Genomic DNA, 14,821 nt, shown 5'->3' with positions numbered 1-14,821 from the left:
TTAAGTAGTTTTAAAATGTGTGATTTGCCATTTCTACTCACGTGGTGGTAAGTATCAGGGGGAAAATACCATTTGTTTATTTTTCTGTTTAGGACTGGGGAGAGTTCATACAGAGCTTGCTTTTCATTTCACTCTTCTTACAGCGAGGTAGGTTGGTATGTCCCTCCAAACATCAAACCTGAACGGGTCAGTAGGGGAGTGAGCAGTAATTTGGGAGCGGGGCTTCCCAGGTATGCAAAACAGGACTAGCTTGTTGATTGAAAAGCACCCAGAATAGTCTTAGGGCTGAGCCTCTTCACTGGCCTTCCCAGGACATGTATTGTGATGGGCCGTGGAGGGTCAATTCCTATAAAAAATGTAAGTTGTATCCACCATTCAAGGGACTCTGTAGCTAGCCATCAGATGTAGAACTTCCCAAGTGATACTCACCTTTTAAAGGAATGGGAGGTGAAGGTGTATGCAGATGCACACACACATATACACACACATACACCCCTTAAGTACATGTCTGAACAGCTGGAACCTGTTGCCTACCTTGTTTCCTCCACCGAAGTGAATTTGACGTCCTTAGTGGTACAACAGCTATTTGCTGCAAGCCATGTGCCTGCATGGGGTGGTGTCATGATGGAGAGTCACACACTGACAGACTGCCCTTTTAGAACAGGGTTCTCTGTTCATAAATGGAGAATTATTATTCATGCAGCTTGTAGTGAATGATAACAGAATGAGATCTTATTAAAGCCTCAGTGATGACCACTTGGTGACCCCTGCCCTTTTTTTCCCTCAGATCCAGGACTTTTTGAACTATGTTCGGCCAGTAAATGTGTATCCCAATGTAATTCCAGTGGGAACAACAGAGGACAAAGTCATGGAAATGTATGTATCTTTGTCCCTCTGCTGGGCCCTGTGGATGAGTTTCTTGGCAACTGTTATATAGCGTAGCCTTGTGCTAGCCACCAGCCATTAAAGATAGCTTACTTTTTGAGGCATTGGGGAGGGTCCTAAGATTCTTCCCTGGGAAATAAGCCCCAGACCATTAGAATGGTGTCCGCTCCCACCTTGTTTTTGCTTTAGATCTTTGGGCATGGGATGTTGGGAGCATACCTCTGAGCAGCACAGCAACATATCGCCATAATAGGCTGCTTCCTCATGTGCACGCCAAAGATTTTGTCACTTGTGGAAAGGACCATGTTGTGATTTCTCCCCTTCCAAGCTTCTCTGGGGTTTAATACTTTCCTGCCTTCTGCTTTAAAGCTGGCAGAGTAATTCTGATTATTCTGGGGGTGCACCACTCTTTTCGTTGCATGTCTTTGAACTGGCATAAATGTAGAATGAGACAGCATGAGAAGACAGAGCTGATTTTGCTGAACATAAAAAACCCTCCAGTGTTTTCTGAGCCTGAGGAACTATAGAATGACCTGGGTGTTGCTCTTCGCAGCTTAAAGCCATACTGCAGATCATACAGCAAAAAAACCCATGAGCTGAGCTACAAGCCACTTGGAGCATTGAAGAGATCCAAAGCATTGGGCTTGGCAGACATAGGTAAGAAACTGGAGCTAGCGACCATGCCAGAGCATTCTGCTCATGTCATGACTGCACTCTCACTCTCTAGCAAAGTAGCCCAGGATAGTTCTCACAAGGCTGGTTGACAAGATTTAGATGTTCTCATTTGATTGAGCTGGGCTTTCATTGGGCTATGCTGGAGATGCAGAGATGAGGTTTGGAGAAGCAAGGGATCTCAGTGAGTTATAATGCCATGGAGTCCACTTTCCAAAATGACCATTTTCTCCAAGGGAACTGATCTCTAATCTGAAGATCCATTGTAATTCCAGGTGATCTCCAGAGCTCATCTGGGAGTTGGTAACCCTAAGACAGTGGCTTAGTTCATGGATGAATGAAGTCATGTGTATACACTGAAAGGAAACTAGCACAGCTGGAAAGGGTTGTTTGGGGGGGGGGAACTGTTCCCTGATGATCAGTCCCCCTCACCTGAAGTCCAGTGGGTACCATGCAGAGAGTGATGTATCATACAGTTTGGATGCACATATAGACTAGCACAAAGTTTCCTTACCACCTTCTCTTAAATTTTGGGGTGTCTTTTTTTCCTCTGCGTTTGTGTGTTTCAGATGATGGTGGTGATGAACTCTTTGATAAAGAATTCATTCCTACTAAGTACAAGATTTCAAGACTGGCGCCAGAGACTCCACGCTTGCGGAATCAGCAGCCACCTCCTGAAAACTCTAAAGAAACCAATTATAAAGCAACTTCCATGCCTACATCTTTCCAGGTGGATTTTGTAGAGTGTGAGGAATCCAATGGGGAGGAGGACGAAGAAGAAGAAGAAGCGGAAATTGGGAAAGAGAGAACTGTAGCTGAAATTCCACCCCATCCTGTGGACTCTACTGCTGCCCTGAAGGATCAAGGAAGATTGGTTCCTTTAGAGCCTGCCTGTGATGAAAAAGGAGCCCAGCAGCAGCCTAACAAGGAGCTACCAAAGTGGGATGCCTTCTTTAAAAGAATTGTAGAGGAACCAGAAACCTCCGAACATGAAGACTGCTGTTTGCCCTCCACAGACTCGGGTGAGCCCCAGTCCCCAAATCAGTTCAGTGAGGAGGAAGAACTCAGTGACTCAACTCACATCTCTTCCCAGCCCTCTTCTCAGTCAACCCACATATCTGAGCAAGGTAGTCAGGGCTGGGACAGCCAGGTGGATACTGTTCTCATCTCCTCCCAAGAGCAAAAGCTGGATTTTAGCCCTCCAAAGAGAGCAGAAAGTAGAGCCATGTTCTACGCCTCTCATCCCCTTGCTGGGGGAAGTAGAACAGAAACCCAGAGTTGCAAGCCTTTGGATCATGGCACCACTTGTCTAAAGATCTGTAATGTAGAAAACAAAGACAGAGGCCACGAAGGAACTGCAGCAGTGCCAATTCTGAAAGACACTCGGCAACTCCAGCCAGTAAGTGAGAGGAGGAGCCTCCAAGAGAATCCAGCAGTGCTCAGTCCTGAGGCCCACCCAGACTCTCAGAGCTCTTCTGGCTTTGAAATCCCTTCTAGCCCTGAAACAAAGGTCCCCGAAGCAGATGAACTGTATAGCCTGTACACCAAGTTGGCAAGAGGGGAAGCGCTGCACTGATGTGGCAGAAGAAGGGGGTTGGCTATTAATTAGTTTTTTATTAGCAGACAAGTCTTTCTGAATCTCTTCATAATACTGATCCATGCTTAGTTTAAATTGGTATGCTCAAACATATTGTTAAAACTTTGTTCTTACAGTGTATGCAGTGTTCTTTGCTGTATAATCAGTATTGGAAAACACGGCTATCATGAAGGGGATAATGCATTTCTTGCTGGGAAATATATTCTAGCAGGCTGCATTTCACTTTATCTTACGTTTATCTTGGGGAGGGGGGAGTATTAAAAAACCCAAATAATACAGCACTTGGTGCACCTTTTCCATTGGGGAAAGCATGTTGGGACCAGGAGACCACAACACATTTATCTGGTAGGGAACAACAGAAGAGATAAGGGTAGTACAGACACCAGGAGAGATTATTAGTAGGGAGGGGGAGCCAGAAGTAAACATGCATAATAGCTGCCGTTAAGTTTTTCTGTTATCATTAGGACTATCTACCAGGAATACATTGGAATACATTTGCCTAGCAGAAGGTAGAGATGGTAAAGGGTTTTCACCCATACTCATGTAGGCTCCCTGGCCTTGGTGGGGGCAGACTGAAAGTTCAGGATTCTATACACCAGCAAATGCTCAGGAAAGATGCATCAAGGATGACTAGAAATATACATCCAAGCATTTTAATAAGACATATACAAATGCCCACCTCATGGATATTATTGATCAACAAAAGGCATTTTAACAGTATGAAAATAGAAAAATAATGCCATAAGGATTCCGTATTCTCCATTTGAAAGGCAGTAGCTTTATCCATGAGGTTATTATGGCAATGTGGTACTCTTCTGAATTTTTCTTTCTGAGTCTTAGTACTGACTGCCCACCTCCAATCAGTGACTTCTTCAGATTGTCTCATTTTGTAGCTCTTCTCAATGCTAAAGAGTTGTAAATGATGTCTTTTAGAATAATTCTAGCTGTGGGTAACTGCAAACTGCAAAGAAGGCCTGGGTAAGATTATGTTGCCACATCCACTGTGATAGCTTCATGTTTTCCAGTATCTTGATCTGTACACGTAACATGTAAGGATCCATCCCTGAGTAAGAAAGATTTTTTTATAATATAAATAAAGATCTGATGCCTAGCAAAACGCATCTGAGTGCTGTAATGTGGGGATAGATCTACCTTTCTGTTCCTGCAAAGGATAGTACCATCCCCCAACCGTCTTCAAAGTTTTACTCCAAGTGCACAAAGCATCCAGATAGTGACTCTACATACTGCTTACAAGGAAGCCTGCTTCTCCCAATAACCAACTGAGAAATCACATCTTAGAGCCCAAGCAGTGTTCCTTTGAGAAATATGACTTCCGCACCCAGAGAGTGACTTTTTCACTTCCCCGTCCAATCCCAAATGCTATTGTTTTGGATCTGTCCCCCCCCCCCGGGGCTTGGGGGGGGTAGTGCTGTAGTAGGAAACAGAGATAAGAAAATTGTATTCCTTGGGTTCCAGGCCTTTGCTCCTAGTAATGCTGCTCTTAATTTATGTCTATGGATTTTGTTTAGTAAGTGAAAATGGAGGCAAATGCTAAAATTGTGCTCCACGTTCAGACAAAGATTCTAAATTACATACAGCAAATTCAGTGTAAACTACAATTATGCAGAGAGCCCTGAACACTTTTTCTCTACTTCATTAATATATGAAAGTGGGTATTATTTATAAGGAGCACAATAAAAAATGATGTCCGTAGGCAACATGTTTTGTATGAAGTGCTACCAGAAAATACTTTGGTTTCACAGTACCTTTTCATTGTAAATACAGTTAGAATGTCATGGAGGCCTTCTTTTACATCTAAATCCTGGAGTACAATCTGTTGAAAGAACAACAAAATTCCTGAATTTAAGTGTTTAATCTATTTTAGCAAGCAGAATATCACCTACTGTAGAACTGTATCAGTGAATAGATTAAAAATCACTTGTTTTATTCATTTTGCTCTCCATTTTCAGATCTGAAATTACATCCCGTGACTTTCAGGCGCATAAAATTCTTAAGTGATTTTTAGGGAAGGGGCTTTAACAACAAAACTTGCTGTGAAATTTCCTCATAGGTGAATCCTCAGTAGTCTAAGTCACACCAGTTCCTTCTATGTTTTGTAGAAAGGTAAAAGGTGTGTGTGTGGGGGGGGGGGGAATAGGTGAAAGTCAGTCAACATGATGCTGTATAGCTTCATTAGGAGACTTTTTAAAAAAATCTACCTAGTGACAGGGAAAACACTCCCATAGCACCAGGGCTGCTACACAAGTCCTTCCTTTGCCAGCATTACCCCCCTTTTCTTCAGTGTTACTGAGAAGAGGTGCAGCATGAGTCTCTCCCTACCCCCATGTGGCCTGGAAGCACAGGAATGAACCACATTGTGGTGGCTTCCATGCCACTAAGGAGAAAGTCTTCATTTTCCTGTATTGTGTATCTTTTGGATCAGTTCTTAAACACCATGGAGCCTTCTGTCTTTGAAGACTTTGAAAAAGACCACATAGTAATTTGTAAGCATCAAAGTTCCACATTCAAAGTACATTTTACTTCAAAACCACCTCCTCATTTCACAGCAGCAAAGCCGTTCTTTCACAAGACATAATTTATTACATAAAAGCCTATTTACTAAAAACTACCTACAAAATCTGTGGAATATGGGCTCACACTGATACAAGAGATGATTTTAACAGGCAGCGGTTTGACAAACCTGTTGAATATGCTATTATATTTTTCTAGTGGTACTTGCTCACCTGTGCAAACTTGTCATCCTCTTGTATGGGCTGTTTTTCCAGAGATTCGTAAAGTTCTACAAAAATGGAGGAGTTTCTTCCTGGTGCTTGTAAAATATGTTGCCTTCGAGCTGGTAAAGGAGTTCCTGATGGCAATGCCACCATAAATTTATCTGTGCCTGACTCATCAATTGTCTAAAAAGAGAGAGATCTGCAGTCTCAGCACTTCAGACAAAAGAGCACCAAATCTGAAGTAATTAGGGTTCATTCCAAAACAAAGGAAAATTAGTGCTTTTACAATCCAAACAATTATCCTGAATTCTAAAAAAAATAGATTGCAAATACAGATCCATACTGATTGAATACTACTCATGGGGGGAGTATTAATCAGATACTGGGGTTCTGATGGCCTCAGTTTGGATATGGTTTTTATTTTATATTTTAAGACCTATCCTTGTCTGCTCCTCCAAAAGCAAGTACAGTAGCCATATTAAGGATACTTCATTGATGCAAAGTGCATCAATATGAAGATTCCCAGTATAGCCAGAGCCTAACAAGACTCTTACTCAGCTACTTTTCCCTCAACTCAAAACCATGCTATACAAAGAACAATGGGCTTTACTTCAGCATACATATATTCCACCCAGTGAGCTTCCATGGCTGAGTGGGGAATTTAACCTGAACGCCCAGATTCTACTCCAACACTAACCAGCACACTACACTGGCATAGTGCACAATGAACTAGTCAGAAATCACTACAGGACAGTCTTCTGCTGCTGGCTTCTCCACGCAGGTGTCAGGATCCTCAAGGCAAACATCCTTGGCTAGCATGGAGAGCAGGAGAGGGAATGCCAGCAGGAGGCAGTTGGGCTGCAGTGGGAAACTCGGGCACCTTCTGGGGACTCCCTAGAACAGAAGGAATGCCCAGCAGACCAGAAACTGATGGGAAATAAGGGATGGCGCCCACCGAGCAAGAGCTTCAAATTAGGAGACCACAAAGAATCAGGGATGACTAAGCTAAGAACAACCCAGGCTTACCTTGACCAAGATATCTTTGGTGGAACATTCAACAGACAGTACGTCACTGTCTAAAAAGAGATTCTCTCTTCCTAACAGGATCCCAGCTTCCATGGCAGCCCCAATCGGAATTACTTCATCTGGAGACACAGAGTTCAGCAGCTCAACAGTGGGAAAAAGGTCTTTAATTAATTGTTGTAGCTTAGGGATACGAGCAGATCCACCACAGAGAACAACCTAGAGGGCAAGGAAAATTTAATATCAACATTTTAAAACTTTTCAAAGAGCACTGACAGTCTAATCAGGATAGTTTTCACATTTCTGCTAGAGAACTGCAAAAACTTTTTAAATTCCAAATGTTAGAAACAGCATACTACAATCTAGCAATATGAGAGAAAAAACAGAGGCACCAGGCACTAACTTCTTTGTGCATTTTCCAGTGCTTTAAGAACAAAAAATATTTAAAGGTTACCTTATTGATATCATCCGCTTTCAGTCCAACTTGATACAAAAGTTGTTTTATGGCTTCTATGCATTTGTTAAAGAGTGCGGAACAAATCAGTTCAAATCTGGCCCTGTTTTTTTTTTTTAAGGTGAAAGAGGAAAAAGGAAGATTTAAATATATTATCTTCTATAGCGAAAAGTGTTTTGGGGAGCTCAGTTGGCATGGTATGAAGCTGCCCCAAGGAGTGTGTTGTTCTAGGAGCTAGAAAGATCTTCCGAGTTCCTGGCCTGCACAGTCCCAATGTGAAACTGCACTGAAGACCATAGAACACTTTAAAGACAACAGGAAGAACACACATATGCAACTGGATTCAAATGTGTACCCTTGTAAATTACTTGATTAAATGTTAGCATACTACACATTCAACAGAAACTACAGTTCAGGAAGTGTTTCCTCAAGGAAGAACCACACAGTGATTCTGTAGCCATTAACCTTACCTGGAAACATTACAGTCAAAATCCATCCCGTCGTAGAGGGAGTCAACAAAGCAGTTTGCACTTCCCAGGGTCGACAGTGAATGCTTTGCAACTTCAGCACTGTTCATTAGCTTCATCATGGCTCTCGAATTTCCTCTCACATCATATTTGTAAGACCTGCGTTTCCAAAAGTCTCATTACTAACTGCAACAAAATACACTCAGAAATATATTCATCATTATTATTTATTAGCCTTAGCAGTCAGAAATCTTAACGAAGTACAAAGTTACACAGCATAACACAGAATAACATGTCTTTGCTGGAATGTGTCCTTCATTATGCATTATATCGATGCATAACACGTATGCGAAGGAGTGAAGAGCAAGAAATTTCAGCCTTACAAGGTTCACTAGCCCCTCCACTACTTATGAAAGGGGATGTGAATGAAAGTAAATATTTTGTGAAGATTCCCTCCCTGCTTGCCCAGAAACCATTTGCAATAGCCAATACTGAAATAGATTTAGGTTCCCCGCTCTGGATGGCCGAACCGACCTGGGACCAGTTTCATGGCTGGCACCTTGGTCACAGCCTCGTCCTCGTCTGCAGGGGTGGGGCTACAGCCGTCAAGTCCATACCCATTTCTGTCCCAGGGAGCACACCAAAAGATGTGTTCGACATCAAAAATTCACTATTTCTCTCTTCTCACAACATGTAAGTTGTTGCACAGTAGCTGTGACAATTTTCAAAAACCTAAATCCCAAACTATCATTCCCCAGACTTACGCATTATTATAAGCGTTGCTGATAGTTGCTATTTTGAGAACTATTTCCAATGCTGGATCAATTCCCTATGTTATTCTAAAGCCAGGAGAGCTTACCTTTGGAATTCAGAAGCCAGATGCTGTGCTAAGGCTTCCGTGAAACAGATTCCACCTATGCTGTCATCTGTGTTAGTGGAGAGAATGCGGTACAGCCCACTGTTGACTTCTATAACTGTGATGGAGAGGGATGTTCCTCCAAGTTTGTAAACTAACACATTGCTTTAACAGGAGAAATTAAAAAGCAAGATTGGTGATGTTAATGGGACATGAGCATAATACTAAAGCCCATTTAAAAAGGCACTTCATTTAAAATGCGTGTAACAAGACTGGTTAAGGCTGAGATTTCAGTTACCTGTCTCTAAAAATTGTCTACGAGTCCAGAGTTTAAAAATTCAGTAACTTAAATTTTGTAATTACAACTGTAATTTTAACCACACAGCATTTAAGGAACTAATATTTTACATACTACTTTGTCTTATATGTTTTCCAGATGCTCACAGAGTTCTCAACATTTCATTTCCAGAGACCAATTCTCTTCATACAGCAGCTGAACATTGAGGGGGGGATACAACAACTCCACGGGATACAATAAGGGTGTGCTGTGGTCCAGGCTTAAAATCTTTTGCCACTGACACTAACAATTTGTTTATTAATTCTCTTGATTTATATACTATGTCTCACTGCGACACCCCAGGGCAGTAGGGAAACAGCAAGGTGTGATGCTTATAGCCAGGGGTTTTGAAGCTGTTTACCAACTTGAATGGTCTCAGTAGCAGAAGCAGATTACAGCAGCATCTGAACCTTAGGTATGGTTGGAGATTGCTGAAGCCAAGGATGCACTGGCTGCACTCTATAGCAGCAAAGTACTGAATCTTTAGATTGTAATCTCCAAACTATTAATTTCAGTGTGGCTTCAATAAGGCCCACAGAACTAGGATAATTCTAAAGATACAGAGACAACCTTCATCCCGTGCGTGTATGTGCTGTCAAGTTGCTTCTGACTAAAGATGACCCTATTAATATCTTTCAAAAAGTCCTATCGTTAACAGCCTTGATTAGGTCTGGCAAACTGAGAGCTGTACCTTCTTTTATTGAGTCAATTAATGTAATGTTGGATCTTTCCTCCTCCTGCTGCCTTCAACTTTTTCTAGCATTATTGTCTTCTGTATCAGTAACCACAACCAGGATTATTATTATTATTATTTCCATTTATTTCCCGCCACTCCCAGATGGCTCCATTTTCCCCCTTTGCAACACTCAGTTCTTCATATTCCTGTACTCACTTTGAAAATGAAAATAACCTGCTCTTGTCTAGATTACTTTAGATAATAGGAAGTATACTGTGCATCACTAAGGCCCATTATGCACGGGGGGAATAATGCACATTCGGGGTGGAATGGCGGCGACTAAAATCACTGATAACGCACGGTGCCGGCTGCAACCAGCCGCAGATTCGGTGCATGCCGCCGAAAAAGCCGCGTTAGCGAAACGCGGAAGAAAGCGCAGCTTCTGGGTGACTGGGACGCAACCAGAAGCGGCGCCGAGTTCGCCGTGTGCATAATCAGTTACTCTGGGTTTTGCCGCCGTTGCGTCCCGTCCCATGCATAAGCGGTTTGCTTCACTTCTTCCCCCTCCGCGTTTTCCCTGTGACCCGAAATCGCCATTTTGGCGGCCATGCATAATGGGCCTTAACAAGGACAAGGTTTTTCTACCCCACTTCTCTATGAAAGCAGTTTGCATTTGCATTCATTTCCTCCCCCACAATGAGCACATTGTTAGGTAGGTAGGCTGAGTTCATAGAGAATTGTGACTGGCCCAAGATCACCCAGCAGGCTTCATGTGGCAACTGGGGAAGTCAAAACTAGCTCTCTAGATTAGAGTTTGCCACTCTAATCTACATCATGTTGGCTAATAATGCCACCTACTTGAAAATTGTAGATCATTACCTTTTTCCATTGGGTGAATCTTGTCCAATCCCATATGCCAACAGAGCTGCAGAAGGTTCATGGATTAGCCTTAGAACATTCAGCCCAGCTGCCACAGCCGCGTCTCTGAGATAAGACACAATTGTTAAGTGACTGGCATTTCATTTCAAGCTCAGTACAGAACAGCAAAAAGTGCTAAGTTGGTACAACTGAACCCAAACAAACCTGCCTTGTAATTATCATTTTTATCATCACAGAGTGACACCAACTCCAGACATGTTCAAGTAGCCAAACAAGTGAAACAAATGGACTGAACTGATGTAATAGGGAAATGAAATGCAGCATATAAAGTTTCCATAAATTCAGATATGGAGGTGGAGGCGTACTGATCTATCATAAGCAAGCTAACCTATCTAGTGTTTGGCAGGGCAAATTCTGCATCTAGATCTCCCAAGCCAAATAGTCACTGGCTCTTCCTGTTAAAATTTCAGCAAACTCATTTATCTTTACTCCCAAAACAATAATCTTACCCAAGAACAGTCTTCTGTTTCTCTCCAAAATCAAATGGCACTGTAATAACTGTGTCATTGACATCAGAACCCAAAGCAGACTGAGCCGTTTCTACATATTAAAAAAGAACACTCATTGTATTATAAGAACAAATTCACATTGCAAAACTACATTTACAGATGAGGAAGAGCCAAACATGGAATTTTAGTTACTTACCTTTCATTTTCCTGAAGATCAATTTTGCAACTTCTTCAGGGGAAATATGTTTGCCATCTATTTCATAATGAAGTTTTCCATTCTTTTCAATGACCTACAAATGAGCACAAACCGCAGGCAATTCTCTAAGGGCCAGAAACAGCAAGTATTTGGAACAGGCAAACAAAGCAGTGATGCTACACCTTTAAAGGTCTACTTTTTAGAAAGTAGCCTTGATTTTTATTTTCCCTTAGGCTTCTGGATATTAAAAGGTCTGTTGGGTCTACATGTGTGTTATTCTTACTATTCTTTGTTGTTTTAATGATTTTTATCCTTAGTTATGTTTTGTGTTTCTGCCGATAGCCTTCATGCACATATGCAACAAAGGAACATTAAGACTTATTATGAGCAGCCTCTCTCCAGAGGTGGTTGGGAGACATTCTGCAGAATGAGTTACTTTCACTAAAACAAGCCACAGCACACCAAACAACCAAATACAAAAAATGGCTTTTTAACCCTATAAGTGTCTGAAACAAGTCTCAAAAATGAATTGTAATGTTGTACAGAATGCCAAAAACACAAATGAAATTATTCTATTTAATAGAAAAAATTATAGGCTCTTAACTTACTGGACATTTACTTTCTGCAATATACTTCTGAGCTTGCAAATCACCAGAGCTGTTAAAATAATAGAAATAGGAACTCGTAAATGGGGTCAGACACACAAGTTTATTGCTTACCATTTCATTTCATGTAGCATGAAGTTTTGGTTCAGATGAGATTCCAGGTTAAAGCTGTATTCCTGCATCACAGCATAAGACCTAATTACGGACTTTTTGTTTCTTGCTTGTAAAAAACAGCAACATAAAGCCAAAAATAAATCCCATTAACATCTCTTGATTCTGTTAAGTTCCCTTGTTCAGCTAATGGCCACTTAATGACTAGGCTGTGTGCGAAAATATTTCACATTGCCTAGAAAGAGCAGCTCACTTTAGTTACCATCTTAATAATGCTATTGAAGACTACAGAAAATTCCAATAGAAAATTCACCGCTGCTTTCCATACCTTCTCCCAAGAACTTGCTTCACCTTCACTACTGTGTTTGAAAGGTTTCGTACTCTGTTTTGCTTTGCTGCCAACCCAACCACCTGCAAGAAGAATGCAACACTATCATAAAAAACAAGCATATTACAATCCTCCCCTCACTCTTCATTAAGAAAAAAAAAATTACCTCCTCATTTTCTGAATATGCAACAACAGCAGGAGTAACCCTGTCACCTGCATCATTGGCAACAACATCCGCACGGCCATCCTGAAGAAATACACAGCCGATTTATTACTATGATTGGTCATAAAGGAATTAAACGCAGTCAGATTTATTTCACCTTATTACCCCATTTTAGCACTTTCTGCAATGGGTCAATGCTATTCCTAGACTGAGAGGCTGCAGTCTGCTCCATACATTTTTAAAGTGCACTGCAAAACACTGTCAATTCTAATGCCAGGCATACTTTCTGTTCTAACTTAATCACAACTGATAATATTTTAAAGCCCTAAATTCTAAGAACAATGCTCTGTTATCCGATTATAATTTTCTTTCAGCCTCAGAGAAACCAAGCAACAGAAGAAAGTATATAGAAAGCAACACATTATACACAGAGAGAAAAAACCTAAAATGAGCAGGAGACACAAAGAATGCCAGGGTAACAGAGACATTCCTTCTACATTCATACAGTTAAGCAGATCTCAGAAATTCCAGCAGTACATAGGTATTTGACCTACCAAATTATCAATGAAATGATTTGGATATAAAATATACCCATATACACTCAAACATAAGCCGGTCCGAATTTTAGCTGAGGCACCTAATTTTACCACACTATCAACAATAACAGGTAAGTGGGGGACCCTCACTCAAGTATAAGCCCGGGGGGGGGGTGTGTTCAGGATTTTAAAATGTGCTGAAAAAGTTGGCTTATACTAGAGTATATACTTTGTACCAGGTGCATTATCTGTTTTCTGTATTTTAGTCGCTTTTTACAACAAATATAACCACCACAAATCATGATAATTCAAAAATCAAGCTCTCTGAAACACCTAGCAAAAGATAAGCTTGCTAAAATGCACACTATCATTTGTATTAATCTTAAAATAAAGCAATATTCATTTGTCAAAATGGTCCAATACAACTAAAAATCATAAAGTTAAAAGCAACAGAGTAATACCCCCAAATAAATTCCCTCCTCTCAGAAGAACTGCCAGCATTTAAAAATAGATTCCCCATCTCTTAAAAAGTTAACTGACATATCTGTATTCTGGTTGGGAACCTTGAACTTCGCTTATTGTCATCACATTATTTACTTATTTTTTATTTGTCACTTTTCGTTTCAGTGGAGACCCAAAAGAGTCACACCACTATTTCCTCCTCTATTTTAGCTTGTAAAATTTTCCTTCACTGAAAATATTTATGGTTCATTTGATCTACTTTACTAAAACAAACAAAAAACAAACAAGAAAACGGCAAAAGCCCCAGAAGCATTCAGTCAACCTTTTGCCAAATTACCAAAAAGTAGCAACAGTAAAAAATGGTCTGTTTTGTGCATTTTTACAAAGCATCACTAAATGTAAATCTTAACTGGGCCCACAAATTCAGCAGAATGAAATGGGCAAAGGGTTCATGTGTTTCCACACACATATTCAGAAAGACTTTAAAAACTGGTTGGATTTTGTTACTGAGATTAACAACAATGAGCTTTCTGACACAACAGTTTTTTCAATTGGCGCTGACAATGTTTTCTCCAAGAAGATAAGAGTTAGGTGGGTAGTTGTGTTGGTATGAAGCATGGCATAGTGCAGACAAACATAGCTTTGTTCCTTCCATGTATATGCACACTTTCTCAGGTACGTGAATTGTGTAGGTGTCTGGTATATGTAGTGTGCATTCTTCACATACACACAAACATATACTTTGAATAGAATTCCGTTGGTCTTAAAGGTGATACTTGATTTTCAAACTTTGTTCTAAAGTTATTTCCACTTACTGCAATGCTACCTCAAGTCTGCAAAAGGCAACTGCTCATTCATTGAGGAAACTTTTCCCACTCCCCAAAGTAAAAGAAAAACCCATCGTGAGCAGATAAGCAGCACACTAAGCGGAAAAACCAAGCTAGATTTCTTCGTAATACATCAGTTGTTTAATTGCGTCCTATCTACAGAATTGAATATGCAAGAGACCAAATGCTATGTACCTCATCCCTGATGCACCAACTTTCTACTTGCAGGGAGTACCATATGCCAGGCCCGGCTAAATCCAAGTCTTCTTTACCCACAACTACACCAAGTGCCTCAGCCACCGCACAGTAACCCAAGCCATCTGCTGATGTTTCGGTTCCCTGCTCCGGGCTCACCTTATAAACGGCGACGCAGGCGCAGGTACTCCCCAGGTGGACGCCGATGGCCGCCATAGCTCCTCACGCTCTTAGTGGACTCCGCCGCCTCGCCGCGCGGCCTTCCCACCCCACAATGCACCGCAACCGCCCCGTTCCCTAGCAACGGC

General features: G+C 41.3%; 2 protein-coding genes across 6 annotated transcripts in view; one reads left to right on the top strand and one right to left on the bottom strand.

The window, feature by feature from the left end:
- DCLRE1C (DNA cross-link repair 1C) overlaps positions 1–4,271 on the top strand; it is a 17,388-nt gene extending 13,117 nt beyond the window's left edge. For both annotated transcript variants that reach the window (XM_077337987.1, XM_077337988.1), the window contains 4 exons: positions 93–147; positions 788–876; positions 1,439–1,542; positions 2,127–4,271. In XM_077337987.1, the coding sequence (XP_077194102.1) occupies positions 93–147; positions 788–876; positions 1,439–1,542; positions 2,127–3,133 (1,255 nt within the window). In that variant the 3' untranslated portion in view covers positions 3,134–4,271. The remainder of the gene's footprint in view (positions 1–92; positions 148–787; positions 877–1,438; positions 1,543–2,126) is intronic.
- On the bottom strand, positions 3,794–14,821 carry HSPA14 (heat shock protein family A (Hsp70) member 14). 4 transcript variants are annotated; one of them, XM_077337992.1, is made up of 14 exons: positions 14,673–14,821; positions 12,497–12,577; positions 12,331–12,432; positions 11,895–11,943; positions 11,287–11,380; positions 11,091–11,181; positions 10,582–10,686; positions 8,693–8,854; positions 7,837–7,992; positions 7,367–7,469; positions 6,916–7,131; positions 5,899–6,072; positions 4,921–4,988; positions 3,794–4,217 (listed from the first exon to the last, which is right to left on the bottom strand). In XM_077337992.1, the coding sequence occupies exons 2-14, from the start codon at positions 12,574–12,576 to the stop codon at positions 4,139–4,141; spliced, it is 1,479 nt and encodes a 492-aa protein (XP_077194107.1). In that variant the 5' UTR covers position 12,577; positions 14,673–14,821; the 3' UTR covers positions 3,794–4,138. The 4 variants fall into 4 exon arrangements, with proteins under 4 accessions (XP_077194107.1, XP_077194104.1, XP_077194106.1 ...); XM_077337989.1 differs by having other exon boundaries at positions 12,331–12,413; XM_077337991.1 differs by lacking the exon at positions 14,673–14,821 and adding an exon at positions 14,514–14,655.

Source organism: Paroedura picta, chromosome 5 (genome assembly GCF_049243985.1).
Source record: "Paroedura picta isolate Pp20150507F chromosome 5, Ppicta_v3.0, whole genome shotgun sequence".
Classification (NCBI taxonomy): Eukaryota; Metazoa; Chordata; class Lepidosauria; order Squamata; family Gekkonidae; genus Paroedura; species Paroedura picta.
The sequence above is the reverse complement of the archived record's forward strand: the minus strand, read 5'-3'. Positions and strand labels throughout refer to the sequence as shown.